The sequence below is a fragment of the Apostichopus japonicus genome, chromosome 2 (genome assembly GCF_037975245.1).
Source record: "Apostichopus japonicus isolate 1M-3 chromosome 2, ASM3797524v1, whole genome shotgun sequence".
NCBI lineage: Eukaryota > Metazoa > Echinodermata > Holothuroidea > Aspidochirotida > Stichopodidae > Apostichopus > Apostichopus japonicus.
In genome coordinates this window covers 16392219-16409096 of record NC_092562.1, presented here as the reverse complement: position 1 = coordinate 16409096, position 16878 = coordinate 16392219, and the positions used below count along the sequence as shown (strand labels likewise).

Below are 16878 nucleotides of genomic sequence, written 5' to 3'. Positions count from 1 at the left end.
GTTGAAGGCGACTTCCATATAGAAAGGTCTGAGGGTCAACACCTAAGAAATAACTACAATGTTGATGTGAAATGGTGCATCCTGATGCATATTTCCCTTTAAGAAGATCATGTTCTGTGTAATATTTCAAAAGTGACTGAATTAAAGTTCTTTGAATGATACCAGTGCTATCTAACGGTCTACAACATATTAGAAATAATTAATGTACTTAGAAGCACCATTTTAGCTTGAATAACACTGGAGGAATTTGCTTGTCATTCATACATCACCCATATACGCAACATCAGTTACACTGTATAGGTTTTTTTTTTCGTTATAATCTCGAAAAATGCTTTAGCTGACTAAATGCATTGAATTCGCCATAAATTATTTTAAAAAGTTAAATAAGTTATATAATATTAGGCTATGACACATAAAACTTAAAAACAAAAGCTTAACTGTCTATATAACAGGACACACTGAAATATTTTTTTCTCTCAATTGATTTTACAAAATATTTTCCTGGTTTTGCGTTTTCGTGACATATTTCAAATATCTTTTGTCTTGTTCCCGAAGTCAGCATGAATAATTTCTGTTTGTGAATTATATATGCAAATATATATATATATTCATGCAAACTATTTTTATTTGCATAGTAATAAGTCCCGCATTGCTTTATTTTCATCTTACATTAGGTTAATCCAGCAAAGCAGTCTCCACATCACCATAACTCGCAGGGCTGCCCACGGGACAGAAAATGTTCCGAATAAAGTGGGTGAAAAAGGGGGATTCGAGAGGTCTTAACATGACAGATTTTTGGCGCCTCAGTCATTCGGACGACGGTATGGGTAACAGCTCGTCGAATATCTCAGGCTCTCGGACGTAGATAGAACGGCTGTACTGTACAGATGACGTCATAGGTGGACGAGGTATACATAACTATGGGAGAGAAGAATCACCATTATAAATTATGATCTTACTTCTTTAGTGTGTTTCGTCATGATTGAGTGTTCCATTTGAATTTGAATATACAATCAAGGTGTGACCTATAACGTCCTGTATTTATTGTTGATGGGGGTAGGGGGGTGATACGGTGGTTTTGAAGGGGCACAGGCGCGTATAGTAGACGTAGCGTATTATAGTTCAGCTCAACAACACGTCAAAAATATGATTTTTGTCTAGTTCCAAAAGTCTCGTGCAACTCATTAAAGTCGAAAATTTGATACTTTTCTGTCAAGATGTAACGTTAGTGTTACTCGTCAACTTGGTCAACATAAACAGATATTTCGACATGTTGTATCATATACTGTTATACGCTATTAGTCCACAACTCACCTACAGTATGTTAAGAATAACGTTACAAAGTAGTGCTGATCAAAATTCATTATAATGTTAGATGACGTAACGTATACTGACCTCTGACCCATTTTTCTTCATAGAAAAAATTGCTTTAATGGTTGGTTCATCTTTCCGCCTCCGTTTCTTTATAGCTTTATAAAATAGTATAAGTAGTAACATCGTAGAGACGACCAACACTCCCAGACATATTGCAATTATCATATAGAAGTTAATAATATCACCAGACTCTGAAACAAAAGAGAGAAAACAAAAGATTGATAGATGAGGCATGATTATACATATATATGGTGAGATGAAACACTCAAGGGCGTAGGAACCGGGGGGGCTGGGGGCGCCAGCACCCCAGTGAAAAATATGTAGGGGCGGAAGTATCATTCCGCCCCCCCCCCGCTTCGCAAGTCATAAAACCCCTTTTTCATTTCCAAATGAGAAAAAAATCTCTTTTGGAGCACAAAATTGCATCTAAGGCCAGGTGAAAATGCAAAATTATATACAAAATGGAGTGGGTGGGTTGAACTGTGCTATATTGCACCAAATTGCATCTGAGGCCACCTGGAAATGCAAAAAAATTCCAAAGGGGAGGGGCCGGCCATCAGTCTTCAGCCCCCCCCCCCCAGTCAAAAGTACCTTCCTACGCCACTGGAAACACTATATACGTACAGGCAAGTGAAGCATTCTATGTAGATGCAGTGAGATGAAACACTATGATATCGGTACTTGGCAAAGTTATACGAACCTTTTAATTGAATATCAAGGACAGCTTGTTGGCCTGTTTTATGCATATTATCCCCGCTGATGAGGAGGGTGGTCACCGCAACTAACGTCACGTCAGCTACCCTTTTCTTTTTTAGCTTATATTGCAACTCATTGGGTGGCACAGTGTCCTTTGAGGCGTTCCCTGTACCCTGTGCCTCTGATAGCTTCCAAGAAACTTCATACCCCACTATGCATTCCTTACATGATGAGGGAGGATTCCAGACAATTATCCCGGAATCAGGTGAGTTTGTCACAAAGGAAAGATTTTCTGGTCTGGAACTACCGTCATCTGTGGCATTGAGAACAAGCATATGGAAATGATGGCTATTTTACTGATTAACTATTTTATCCAGGTACTTGATAGTAAATGTTATCCTATGTCACCAGGGGCGTCGAGAGCTACGTCGGGCCCTGGTTACAATGATATCACCGTCCTCTGTTTTCCTGTCTGCATTATTCATTTTCTTTAGGCATATTATGAAAATGAAAATACACATAAATTCTTTATTCCATATTTTCAAGGGCCCATCCATGGGTTTTCTGATGGGGAGGGAGTGGTACACTGTCATTGGCCTGGTTGCATCGGGTGGGGGGGGGGCGCCAAGTGGAGATAACCCTGGTTGGGGTAAATGGGGTGAAGCCCCGGAAGCTCAGTGCAAAATTTTCAGATTCCTCCTCTCTCGTATCGATTTTGAAGCATAAAAATGCATGTCATAAAACAGGATATACTCTGAAATTTCTTTGAAATGTATTGCTTCTTTCTTTATATGTTATCTTAGGGAGAGGTGGAGGTACCTCTGACGTCTATGCCCAGGCCTGTGTTAAGGAATTCTGAATTGTGGTCACCAGTTGTCAAGGAGGAGCACTATATCGGTGTCCTGTAACCTGTGAAGCTTTGGTACACATGGTGGTTGTATAACAGTAGTCTGTCTTGGTGGGGAAGGGTAGGGCTACTGTCTGCCTACCGTGCTTGGCAATACTAAGCGATATATCGGTCTTCGTTTCATCTGCTTACATACTTGTGCTGAGAGCATGGACTACTCACCAACGGAATGTGGGAAGAGTATAATATTGAAGCTTGCACAGCCTGTGAAAGTTGTGTTGGCAAATACAATGACTTCAATTTGTGACCATCTTGGCAGATTACGTAACAGGAAAGAATAGTTTGTACGATTGACCTCTGACCGAATGGTGTAAGATTTGGCTTTTTCCTTCCGGTCGTGAGTCCAAAATCTCAAGTCGTAAAAAGTAATTGGTTTGGCAGATTTAGGTCTCTGACAAAAGGAAGAAAAAAAATGTTTTTAAGCTCTGATCATAATTCTTGTTCCACCCCAAGATTTTTCTCAGTCTTTTAGTTCATGAATATTTACATCACCATCACCTGAAACAGCGTCATTGCGCATGCGTGTGAATGTGTCTCTTAATCAACACTATAGTTAGTTCTATGATAATGATGTTGTCTAGGAATTCTCTGATAAATCATCACGATTTGATCCCCTTTAACTATAGGTATGGAATTCTTTTTGCTGTTACCTTATGATCGGTGGTAATTTGTTTTCATATACCAGCTCATAGTAAAATGCAGTGGCATGGGAAGGTCCTTTTGAGTGGGGGGGGGGGCTGAAGACTACTGATGGCCGGCCTGGGGGAGGGGTCTAAGGGGAGGGGGGTGAATGTTTTTGCATTTCCAGGTGGCCCTCAGATGCAATTTGGTGCAATATAGCACACTTCAACACCCACTCCATTTTGTAAATAATTTTGCATTTTCACCTGGCCTTAGATGCAATTTGGTGCTCTAAATGAGATTTTTTTCTCATTTGGAAAAGAAAAAGGGGTTTTCTGACTTGCGGAGCGGGGGGGGGGGGGGGGGCGGAATGATACATCCGCCCCCCATATTTTTCACTGGGGGGCTGGTGCCCTCAGCCCCCCCCCCCCCCGGTTCCTACGCCCTTGGTAAAATGTCAAGAACCAACCAAAGCTATAAACGAAATCGAATCTTTCTTGGCTTATTTAAATAATAAAGGAAATCCCAACATTAATTTCGATATTCAAGTTCTCCAGTCAATTTTGCAGTTTTATATTAATGTTATTTATTTCATTTATTTGTGGTTTGGAGAATTGACCCGTTAAATTGGTAGTCCATGGTAATATTCATGTTTGAAGGATGAAAGAGAAACGTATATTGACCATTATTGACTTCAACTGATCACGCAAATTTCTTGGACTAACGCGGATCTACATATCAAGTATCAAGTTTACTCGTGCACTTGTTCAGGAATTTGAGTGTTTACAAGGTTTTTAGACAGTAAGTTAACACTATATACACAAGAAATATGGTTAATTAGGTTAATTTACCTACATGGTTTGCAGACATGATGATATGCGTAAAGAATATTGAAAATGCGAGCCATTTCAAAGTTTTCAGCTGTTTTCTAATTTGCAAGAGAAAAAAATGAACAAACCAATCGTGTTTAGATTCAATTACATGATTACGTTATACCTACCCTCCAGGTAACTAGCACGTCTCTTAAATCCGGATGGCTACAATTGATGGCACTCTCTTCTGCCAATTCCACGTCGACTGGTCTGTGTAATGTATCTGTAAATATTAAAATTAGACTAGAGTGATATAAATAATCGAGTAATCATTGATTTATGACGTCCGAATATTGAGATACAATTTCAGAGAATAATACCATATACTTAATGCGTCACCGATATTCAAGTTTCAGATTACGTTTAGGATTTGTTACATTAAGATCCGGAACAATGCCGGGGATGATTGGCAATCCTTTATGATTTCCCAGTAGTCAAATTAGCAGAGGTTTTGGTCCAGTATTACATCATTATTGTAACCAAAGATGAGTGTACTGATATAGAGCTCTGAGCTCTGATGTGTTTTTTTTTTTAACTATCAGAAAATTAACACAGATATTGTCCGCGAAGCCACCAGCACGGATAGCTTCGAGTTCCTGAAAATTTGAAATTTTTTCCAGCTTTCTGAAACTTTCAAAAGTTTACTTTCGTCCTTGTTTTAAGCATCCAACCAGACCGGAAGAAAGGTGGATGGGAGCAGGGGCGGATGCAGGATTTGTGACAGGGGGGTCTGACTGGTCCAGCCGCGCCTGAACGTAAGACTATCTTAGCGGAGCGCCACCATCGGTTGGCGCGGAGCGTACCATCGGTTGGCGCGGAGCGTACCATAAAATTTTTGGCTTTAAAAACCCCCCAGATGACCGGAAACGGCACTTCCCAAATATTCTAAGCTGCATGTATACCTAGCCTGAAAATATGGATCTCATGTCTGCAATTTCTCAATTGATGAGAAAAAAACAATCTATATGAAATATGGTAATACATATCAGATGAATTGAGATGATACAAAAATCATAATGCCTTTAGCCCCCAATCCCCCTCCCGTTCCGTCACCACTGTTTGATGCAGAGCCGGATCCAGGATTCTGGAAGGGTGAGGGGTTTGGCTTCCAGTGATCCTAGGGTCTAAGGGGAGTGGGTTTCCCTCTATCCATTGTGAAATTCTTGGATATTTAAGTACAACAGGGAACCCCCTTCAATTTAGCCATGCAAAGCACCTACAAAAACTCACTCGAAATGTATCTGCATCAGTACGAGTTAGCTAGTTTTATTGATGATCTATTCATGGTAGATTGGAGAGAACAAACGCCGTGGATGTTTCTCAATGAACTTTCGGACCACCTCGTCAGCGTCGATAGGAGTGTTATAATACGTGTTCATGAGAACAAGAGCTGTGAGACGTTCCTCGCCCAATGGGCGAGGAACGTCTCACGTGTAGCACGCGTGGCACACTATAGTTCATTTGACGGAAAAGACACACCTGGCTGACTTGTAAGGATAACCGCCCTTCTGACGTCCTACATGTTTAAAATTGGCGTTTAATTTAATATTTTTTTCTCTCTCTTTCTTTCTCTCTTTTTTTTTCCCTTTTTTTTGGGGGGGGGGCCAAGAGCAGGGGGGTCCGGACCCCCTGGACTAACCCTCTGGATCCACGCCTGGGGAGCCATTGAATGCAATACAACTCCGGTGTCTGGGGTCAACCAAGAGGCCCCGGGAAATTGTGGACGGGCCCAGAAAATATGCAGTCAGAAAGAAAAGAGGCCCATTGCTATGGACGGATCTGTCTCCAATTTATACCCCGACGTTCTAGGTTTTCAATTCACGATGCTAATCAATTTCCGACTGATGAGGAACAATCCATTGATGATATTAGCCTAACAGTCAGTTTTCATAACAAATCCCTGGGCCTCGTTGATATAACTAAAGAGTATAACTTTCGACCAAACTGAATAATTTTGATCTTTCTTTCAGATATGTTATGATTTCTTAACAAACTTTTCAACACCACCATGGAAACGTTTGTGTCGACTAAAACTTCAGGATATAGGGAGGGGTTCCGCGAGATATCGACGTAAACCTCACTTGCTGCACCACAAGGGATAAGGGAATTAGAATTGATGTGGGGGGTAGGGAGGGACGAGGGATGCAGGTTACAACGATCTCAGGAGAAATATACCTTTTAGTCTCCTGCATACGTTTGAAACTCCCAGCCAGGACAGGGTTCTTAAATTATAGTTACTTAGACCTATAATAAAGCTTAGGGTCGCACGGCCAGGATTACTCCTTTTTAAGAAGTTTTGATTTGCGACAAGAATCTCTCTACTTACCGCTCAGAGTTGTGAAGACCTTTTTAATTGTTCTCCGTTTACTGTAGGTTGTCTCAAAGATTCCACGATAACTGGTTACAGCTGAAATATTATAGCTTAGTCCAGGAGTTAATTGACTAAACTCCACATATGGAAACATAGCTGTCGTATTTTGACTCTAGAAATAAAATAAAAAGTAAAAAGAAAAAAGTAAGAATTGACTACTTTTCTAATGCATTCTGACAAATCCGTCGCCCATACAAGGGGGGGGGGGCAGGGAGAACGATAAATCAAAACATCTTGAAGTCAAAGAAGATTGCATTCCATTTTATTACAATAAGTCACCCTTCACCACATTTACTAAGCAACTTAGATAAAGGTATCATAAAAGAAGAAGAAAGAACCAATCACAAAGCATCAGACTACATGCGTCAAATCACACGTGACAGAAATGACAAAGACAGGTGATGTTGACTTAGGCCTTTTGCACCAGTTCTACTATGTCTTTGATGTATTAGTATAACACAAAACTTGTTTGTATAGCAAAATATCAGAATTTATGACACAAAAGAATAGCCTGGATTTGTTTTTTTATCTGAAACAATACAAGCTAGAGACTTACATTGTCAAGCTTGAAAATTTCAAACGTTTCTTCGATTACTATTTACATTATTTTGAAAACTTTGAGGGACACGGACAAATAATATGCAGTTAACAATCTCATCTGATAGTTGGACTTTCTTTGTAACATATCACCTTTATAGCTGGAGTCAAAAGATGGTTAAAGAAAAAGGTTTCGATAGCGCTGAAAGAAACGTCGGAAGCGATGACATACCATTTTAATATTGGGACCATCTAATTCCACGAGAAAATAAATCCGTCTTTTTAAGTTTGAGGCTGCTTCTTCGACTCGTAAAGGTTTCTCGTTTTGTGCCAGATCATAGTATGGTGACTCCGGACCAAGCAGGTTCACCCCAAGAAACGTCTCGGTTACCTTGGCAACGTGCATCGTAGGAGCACTGAGATGAACTGGAAGACATATAAATATATATATGTATATATATATATATATATATTGATGAACCAAAATTATGTAGTACTAATATAATTTGTGGCTGTATGTATTCTATTTGTGCCTCTTTTTATACGTCCAACATATAAATATACCCGTGAAGTATCCTTTGAAAGGGGGGAGGGGTATGAGGGGAGGGGGTGAGAAGGCCCATACTCACCATGTCTATCAGGGTACAAGGTCACTTGTAGATGGTCACTGATAACGCCGTTTTCTCTGGCTTCAATCCTTAGTACAATTTTTGTAGTGAAATCTCTTAAGTCATCAATAAGAACTGATACATTACAAAATGGTAGTGAAATATTCAGGCATCCAGGGACTAGTAACCAAGAAGAATCATCAAGGTAAATGCTCGTGTGGCTGAAGGGGGAGATAGAGAGACAGAAAAAAAAACAATTACTGATTTATTTGTATCCACTATTTTACTCCGGGGGGGGGGGGGTAGGGAGAGGTACGCTATGATGGCTGGGGTTAGGGCGGCAGGCAGTCTGACTTGCCAAAAGGGGGTATGTAATTGTAATAGTTCCTTGAAAATGAAGGCGCCAGAAGGAAGCATGCGGAAGTACGCTGTAGCTTTTTTAGACCTGAAGCGATTTTGAGCACGGTCAAAGACATATACCTTTGTGGTAAAACTGTCTTTGGGTACAGTGTCTTCCTGCCATCGAGGTACCGTATACATTTACATCCGCCAGTCAAAAGTAAATCCTTGTCGGCTGAAGTCACATTTTTTGTTAATGGCGAGTTTGCAGTTATTAACCTTATTATATGCAGTATATGCTTGGATGTTGAAGTGTATGAGATAAAGTACTAACGATGTAAAAATCGGGAGGATTGGAAGGTGGCATTTTAGAAATTCGTTGTTGAAATACAAGGGCGGCGGAACCGGGGGGGCACAGGGGGCACGTGCCCCCCCACTTTTCCTCAGGGTTAAAAATGTGCCCTTTTTCTACATAAAAATTGAGGTGTCTCAAGTTAGCAAGAGGCCAGGGAACCGGAATGAACACTCGGGAAGGGCCGTTTCTGGCCATCTGAGGGGTTTGTAAAACCAAAAATTTCCTTGTACGCTCCGCGCCAACCGATGGTGGCGCTCCGCTCAGATAGTCGTGCATACAACTTTGGATATTGCAAACTAGTATGCATATTTTCTATGAAAGGGGTGGGGGGGGGGCGTTGATGGAGTGATGTGTATACGCAAAAAAGATAATACAATAAGAGTTATAAAGGGTACTAAATATAAGGCTACATCAGTCCAATCGAATTTCTGCAAAGTGCCCTTTGATGTCGGTGCCCCCCCAGATTAAAAGTGCTTCCGCCGCCCTTGTTGAAATAGTCAGTTTACGCTAAGAGCCCAAAAATGATGGTAAAAATTTCCCTCTTCTGTAGCACACATGGCCCCTCCCAGCGTTTGCTGAAACTTCTATCTATCCTATAGGCATATATAGTGACGTTTAAAAATGACGAATGCAGTGTGTAAGTCAATGAAGCAAAAAATATATTGTGGTACCATAACATTTTGGGAAAAGTGTATACCGTGATGCGTCACTTGAAGGAAACTGTGTGTATAAATGCCTATTAGCCTGAACGCTATTTAAGAGAGAGATTTTATCTTATCGGTTCCCCTTTCTGAACGTCTTTCATGATTAAGTTGGAGATAACGACATCATGTCAATTTACATTATGATAATACGAAATTAATTTTACTGTTAAGTCTTAAAATATGCTACAGCGACTGACGATCATAGTTTGCTTATTAGCATATACACAGTCAAGGTTAAATAACCAATTTACACCTAGCGACGACCTGTGATACGATTGCGTGGTTACCTTTTTGCAGTTTACTAATTGGAATCATTTCGGATCCATAAAGGTGTCATATATATATGTGTGTATATATGTATGTGTATCCATCCACGGGCCATACACACTAAGGTACCTTCTCGATAGTCAGCCTGGATGGTGTCAACACCTCACTGGTTATAAACAGTCATGAACTTATTTGTCTTCTTTGTCTTCTCGAATTGTATTGTTGTTTTGTCTAGCTATATAGGCCTATAGTACACGAAACGTTGTTTTCGCGAGGGAGTTTATGCTATACGTATATATAATACAGATAGATTGGTTAATATATATGACTATTTTGTAACCTTAGGCCTTTTCATTTTATATTGTTGTTGTCACGAATGAATAGTGAATAATAAATCCTCTTGAAGTTTATTTACGCATGATCCATATAGACCCATCCACACATACATACTCTGCAAGGGCGTAGGAGCCGGGGGGCTGGGGGGCGCCAGCCCCCCAGTGAAAAATGTGGAGGGGCGGAAGTATCATTCCGCCCCCCCCCCGCTTCGCAAGTCAGAAAACCCCTTTTTCTTTTCCAAATGAGAAAAAAAATCTCATTTGGAGCACCAAATTGCATCTAAGGCCAGGTGAAAATACAAATTAAGTTTACAAAATGGAGTGAGTGTTGAAGTGTGCTATATTGCACCAAATTGCATCTGAGGCCACCTGGAAATGCAAAAAAATCAAAAGGGGAGGGGGACACCCCCTCCCCTTAGACCCCTCCCCCAGGCCGGCCATCAGTCTTCAGCCCCCCCCCCCCACTCAAAAGTACCTTCCTACGCCACTGATACTCTGTTGGAGAATGTCAATAAATACACACTAAGAATAACAACGTTAGCAACAGTGAGAAGGAAGTCTCTATTAAGTTTCTTACACGTCGATTTCATTTACGGGGATTAAGAATACATCAGTATTTCCCCATCCATGCATATAGCCTGGCACGCCTTACGACTTTCGCATTAGACTTATACACCAGAAAAATCGTTGTAAGGTTAGGAAAGCTTCCGTGAACTGTAGCGCGCGACCTTTCGTTAACTGTAGAGCAGCACACCTAAGCCGCTTATATTCAAACACCAACATGAGTAGGCCTACTGCTACAAGAATGAGACTGAATTGTATACTTGAAGGTGCAATATATATATATATATATATATATATATATATATATATATATAAACAACCGGCAAAGAAAAAAAGACAATAAGCTAGGTTTCCCATGGAAATCAGAAAGGTAAATCAGAAAGGTCTCGCAACCTTTACTTTTCTTTTGTATAAACACGACCTTTCAAGTTCAACAGAACAGAGCTAACAATGATTGTTTGTTCCCGGTTTCGAGTACTACTACATAGCAGTGCCAAAATCTAAACAATATATTGAAACCGTATCCCAAGTTGCATATAGCGTCAAAAACACCTCGGATATTCAAACTGAGGGTCATGCCCCATGCTAGGCTCATGCCCCTTGTAAGGGTCGCCAAACTGTTTTGGAGGGTCGCCAATAAATTGCTTAGTTGCCAATCAGAATTACGAAAAATAATATTTCTTGCCGCCTCGTTGGATCAATCACAACCTACTTTTTAAATCAGTGATAAATTCACATTTATTAAAACCAGTCGCTGTAAACGAGAGCCATATATTAATTTCCAAAACCTTCAGGGGCCACACCTCCCTGTAGCCCTCTACTTGCCATGGTATTACGAATGAAAAAAACAACACTTACTCAGCATAGAAAACGTTGTATAATAATTTCTGAACGTCGTTTACATCTGATGGGGGCTTCCAGGTTACTGTAATGTCTAAATTATAAGATTCTATCACGGCATCAGAAGGCGGCAAGAGACCTGTAAATCATAGAAATAACACTTAAAGTTGTAAACAAAAAACAACAAAAACATGAATGAATGAATGAGTCGCAAGTTATTACATGTAAAAACGTCATCTCCCGATAGGTAATATGCTCAAGAATAAAATTACTTAACGACTTCCATCTGTGCAATGTTGAAACATTTTCTATGACATTTCTCTGTGTGTTTGTGATTTAAGAAACTATGCATCCGTCGTCAGTCTAGCTGGCGGATTGGATGGCTCAGGTCGCGATAGATGATGTGGAATACGGCCGAGGCGCCAAATACGCCCCTACTAGCCCCAGCACCACCCAGGCGCGTAGCCAAGGGGGAAAAGAGGGCGACCCCCCGGGGGAGAAGAGGGCGACCGCCCCACCCCTTAGCATATTTTATTTGTACGTTTTTATGATATCGCTAGCAATTTCAAAATAGAAAACGCTTAGATGCAACTTGCAAGGCCTGGGAAGTGCCATTTCCAGCGATCTGAGAGGCAATTTATGCCAAAATTTTCTTGTACCATCTCTTGGTGGTGCTACGCTTAGATAGTTTCCAATGCCCAATCTACGGCTTTGATAATTTGCCTACAGGTTCGCCCCTCCCTTGGCAGATTCCTCGCTACGCGCCTGGCGCCACCATTGTGATCACTGAACAGAAGCCAGTTATGCCCCAGTCTCAGACTCTTGCGTCAGCTTTGAAACATCATAGGTCATATTGGGACATCGGCAGTTACGTTGACCGTAGTGGACCGACTTGTCATAAACATTGATCATGAAGTCAAAGCCACAGAAGCAGCACAAAGTCAAGAAGAATAAGGAAGAGTAAAAGGGGAAAAACGTATTTACGATATAATATGAATCTGTCACGGAAAAGGCGTTTTTGGTTGCCATCGCAGGATATACGCAAATGGCAAATGTGTTGCCAAAAAACAGCTGTCCCTTACATTATTTCCTCGGGACAATTAAAATGGTATAGTTTGAAGATTCTAGCTGCGTGTAGGTTTCTAGTATACAGCTTATGGCACTCCAAAGATACAAAGCAGATACTACATATACATATGATATGATTCCCTGTTTACCACACTTTGCTGCTCTCTTCCGAAAATGAACTACCCCCTCCCCCCCCCCAACCAGTGCCCCTCCCTCTCTCAGTCTCATCGTTACACAAAACAGACGCGCATTTACAAAAAAAAAATCACCAGGATAAGAATGGCGATTGTCTTCCAATAATTATTGGTACTGTGGGTTTAGATGTGCTTTTTTTTGTGGTGCTGGGAAGAAAGGACAAAGTGGAGGAGGGACATTTATCATATATTTCATTGTCCGAGTGTGCCCTTACCCCTTCATGACAGTCTGTATCCGTTGACTATACACACAATGTAACACGAACTTTTCTGCAGCATGAAATATATATTCTGTATATTTATCAGACTTGTAGTGAAACCGTATACTCACCAAATTACCTGTTAACTTTGCTTTGTGGAACTGTGCTCATGCACACACGTAATCAATAATTTCCATATATATATATATATATATATATAGATATAGATATCATGCTCTTATTCTTGCATAATTTCCAGTCAACTTTGTACTCGTCTTGTGGAACTGTACTCACACTCGTACTCGATAATTTCCACATGTGTATAGATATAAACTAATGCAAAATGACGTGTTGTCGTGTATTCATATAGGCCTACCAAGGGTAACTTTACCTGTATACTATATGAGTTTGTTCTCGTACTATACAAGTCCGCTATGTGTACATATTTCTACTATAGTGCACTTGACAAACTTTATCTCAAACTATTGTATTCCCTTACTAGAAAATGTTGATGATGGTAGAACTTCCAAGTTCTTCGGGAAAAAATGTTTGTAGGGCAGATCAGGTGCCGCAGGTGGTCCTCATCTATGTATTCGTTGTTGACGTTTTCTCCCCGGTGTATTTATATGTTAATGTTGTCTTTTGTCATATGTGTGTCCGTGAATGTTATATATGGCGTCGATGAAATCCGATTAACAAGGAATGTTGCTTTGGCTATAATATGATATATAATTCATGTGAAAATGTATGTTTATGAAGTTCCTTTTTGAACTTCATTTTCAATGAAACGTCTTTTCAGAGTTTTTTCTCTTTGGATATATAACTCAAGTATAGCCTACTTTACAAGGGGAAGAAAAAAACCCAGAAAACACCCAAATGCTAATATTTATACAGAGATTTCGATTACAATATATTATATAGACTATGCTTCATGTTTTAAATATAAAATATGAAATATTTTAAATTTTCGTGTGCATGCATGTGTTTTTGTCTAGCATTTTCAACATTGGAAAGAAAGAAAATATTTGCTTGTTCTGTTGGTTGCGCAGTCGATATGTCTGGTTACATGGCTAACATGGTTGAATGTCATGGTTGAATGTCGACTATGTTCCAAGAAGTGCAAACATTCGTTATACCCATGTAGGGGCTAGGAGAGCCAGGTCGGAACCTGGGACTATGATACGTCACGGGACACCCTGTTTGAAGTCTCCATAAATTCATGGTACACCCACGGATGTATCAAGATCTTTTCTGGTGGACGGAAGGTCTGATATGAATATGAGAATACATTATTATTTACCCCCAAATTTCCTTTTGTTCTTTGATTGACCCTGGTCCCGCCAGGGCTCTCAATTACTGACAAGGATATACATCTACATACATATCAGTGCTCGGTCAAGTCCGGTCAAGCCGTGTCGAGTGAATCAAAGGTAGCCTTACCATGCAGTTTCAAAATGGAAAGAGGCTTTGGATCAGACTCCTTTGTTTGAACGTGTTGGTTATCTACAATAAATAACACCAGACTATTGTGTGTGCCCAGCTATGGCCAATTCAAACAACAAGACGCTTACGGTACGGGTATAATCATCGTCAACTTTCAATACGCAATACCGCCGGGCAAACAAACTGTTAAACTTTCTCCCGGTCTCTTCTCTTTGTCTCCCGGTCTATCGCCATACCGGCTCGAAACCGGTGCGCCGCTGGGTTGATTTCATGCCGAAAGTGCAAATTTCCACCGGTAAAGAAGCCGAAAGTGTAAACTTTCGTCCGAGGCGTCAAATACTCCGCTTGTTTCGAGGCCCCGAACGCCGCCGGCTTGATCACTGATCGAGCAGGTTGCCATGTATGCCTAAGACCGCCCTGCCCGTCAGAATAGTAACAGTAGCCTAACGTATAGTATACTCTGCCAGAAGCCACGCACAAGGCGTTGTAATTATGTACAATATAGTCTGCAGCCATGAACAATTAAGGACCTACAATCTACCCCCCCCCCCACGTACCCCTGTACAAACATGGTGATTGCGCCCCTTACACGGAAGACACTGCAGTCGTGTACAATAAACCCCAACCACGGAGCACCATGATCCACTCTGATACTGCAAAGTTATAAGTAGTCAGCTACGAATTCACAAACTTATCTGTACCAACTTTTCGCAAAATATCTGAAGAAGTTTACAGATGTAGGCTACCTTGCCGACATTAACAGAACCCAACGATTACTGAAGAGCTGATTGGAAAGGGGAACATTGTCCCCCCTGCCCCTCCCCCCCCCCTCACAGTAATTTTTCGCAGAAATGAGTTTCTATGCGGCAATTCCAACACCATGCATGATTGAACATTGGTCTGAGTTTTGCCCCGCCACTCCACCCTCAAACCTGTAACAGGGTCGTCGAAAATGTATAAGAAAATTGAACAATAGCCGATTGCAGTTGGTAAGCTTTTGTATTTCACATGACATGACGAATGCAGGACAAAACTTGCCAGTGATTCTCATATCTCTTTGTATATGGTGACTCATATCACCTCATATACTTACTGTCGTAAAACATTAACTAGAAAAGGGTTAACATGGTGGAAGGCGAAATGCGGGGGAAGGGGCTGCAGGTTGGAGACACAAAGATTGCTGTATACCGAGATAAAGTTACAGTTCTGTTGTTTGTTATCGTTATGAGCAAGTTTTTATCGATCGAAATGACTAAAGTACATGTCAATTTAACAATTACAATGTACAGGAACAGCAGGGATCTCTCCTCTCCAACTTGTTGCGAAACATGTTTCTTATACCGACTTTAATTAGTTATATATCAATTCATACCTCGGTTTAACAACACATTGTATGATGAACACTTACCTCGGACGACACGGGTAACGGTTGCAAATCCATACACGAAAAGCAAAACTTTGATAGGAACCGTTTGCCTGATAATTTCAACCATTTTCTCGATATGTCAAATATCATTCACTAGCAAGTTTCGGTACCAGATCAACGAATATCTCTATTATTTCATGTTGCCTCAATGTTGCCATGCGAACACGTCATGTACAACAGTTTATAGTCTACATCATTCTGGCGGTAACAAACTCGACTACCTGAACCGGTACTGTTCCGTATGAATGTCTGTCAGGACCCCGCTGGGTAGTATTTATGGATCCGGTATATCAAATTTCTTCTATCGACGAGAAATCCAGTAGAAAGAAGAATGACGTTTTATTCTCTAAAATAAGCCGATTTTGTTCCGTCAAAACTAGTTAAAAGAGCTTCTGAATCGTGCGTTCGGAACCAATTTTTGGGTACATGCTCAAATAAATGTCATGGTTAGCTGGAAGCCAAGTCGAGTATGACACAGAAACCCAAAAAACACTTCACCCTTTTAACACACCTTTGGCAACACTGCAGTAAAGTATATGGTACAATACTGAACCCATCAGAGCGATACTTTATACATCAGCAAAGCCAGTTGATTTATTATGTATTGTTTGCAGTAGTCGCATATCTATAGTTATGATGAGATTCGACCTTCGTAACTTTATCACGTTGTAATGATTCTTTGGGGTCATGAAACCTTTTTCCCCCCTTTGCGGTCTGTATTGGCTACAAGAACAACAGCCTTAGCACAGCAAATATTTCAGTTGGAATCAAGACAGTAAGTGTATAGTACCAATTCTGTTTACTTGCTGTTGCAAGGGACGGTCTCACATCTAGAAATCTTTTAAGTTTGCTTCCGTTTGGCACGGTCCTTTGATTGATATGTCAGTCATACATATATTTTAACAAAAGTCACATCTGACTAGTGATTAGACTTAAATTAAGTTTAAGAAAGAATGATCTATTTAATACACTTGTGTAACTAAGGGCCTTAATCAGGATTAATCGAATTGGAACTTCAAAAAAAAAAAAAAAACGGAAACATTCTTAAACTTTGCACACAGGAAAAAAAAACGTCTTGTTATTCAGATGTCAATAACGTCTGTGCACACATGTGGTATAATAAGCACAGTCAATTTAAAAGCCATGTTGGGTATCTG

General features: G+C 40.5%; 1 protein-coding gene across 1 annotated transcript; it reads right to left on the bottom strand.

Moving 5' to 3' along the window:
* Positions 1–70: 70 nt before the first annotated feature.
* Positions 71–16274, bottom strand: LOC139979910 (uncharacterized). The gene is made up of 10 exons (XM_071991135.1): positions 15704–16274; positions 11409–11529; positions 8008–8207; positions 7611–7804; positions 6797–6953; positions 4599–4693; positions 3140–3368; positions 2075–2383; positions 1396–1565; positions 71–918 (listed from the first exon to the last, which is right to left on the bottom strand). The coding sequence occupies exons 1-10, from the start codon at positions 15786–15788 to the stop codon at positions 808–810; spliced, it is 1671 nt and encodes a 556-aa protein (XP_071847236.1). The 5' UTR covers positions 15789–16274; the 3' UTR covers positions 71–807.
* Between the last annotated feature and the right edge of the window lie 604 nt (positions 16275–16878).

Excerpts from the sequence above, each read along its gene's own strand:
- LOC139979910 (XM_071991135.1), bottom strand. The coding sequence starts at position 15,788 with ATGGTTGAAATTATCAGGCAAACGGTTCCTATCAAAGTTTTGCTTTTC. Across the intron at positions 6,954-7,610 it reads ATGGTCCCAATATTAAAATG|AGTCAAAATACGACAGCTAT; the intron begins GTATGTCATCGC and ends TTTTATTTCTAG. Across the intron at positions 4,694-6,796 it reads GGTCTTCACAACTCTGAGCG|ATACATTACACAGACCAGTC; the intron begins GTAAGTAGAGAG and ends TAATATTTACAG.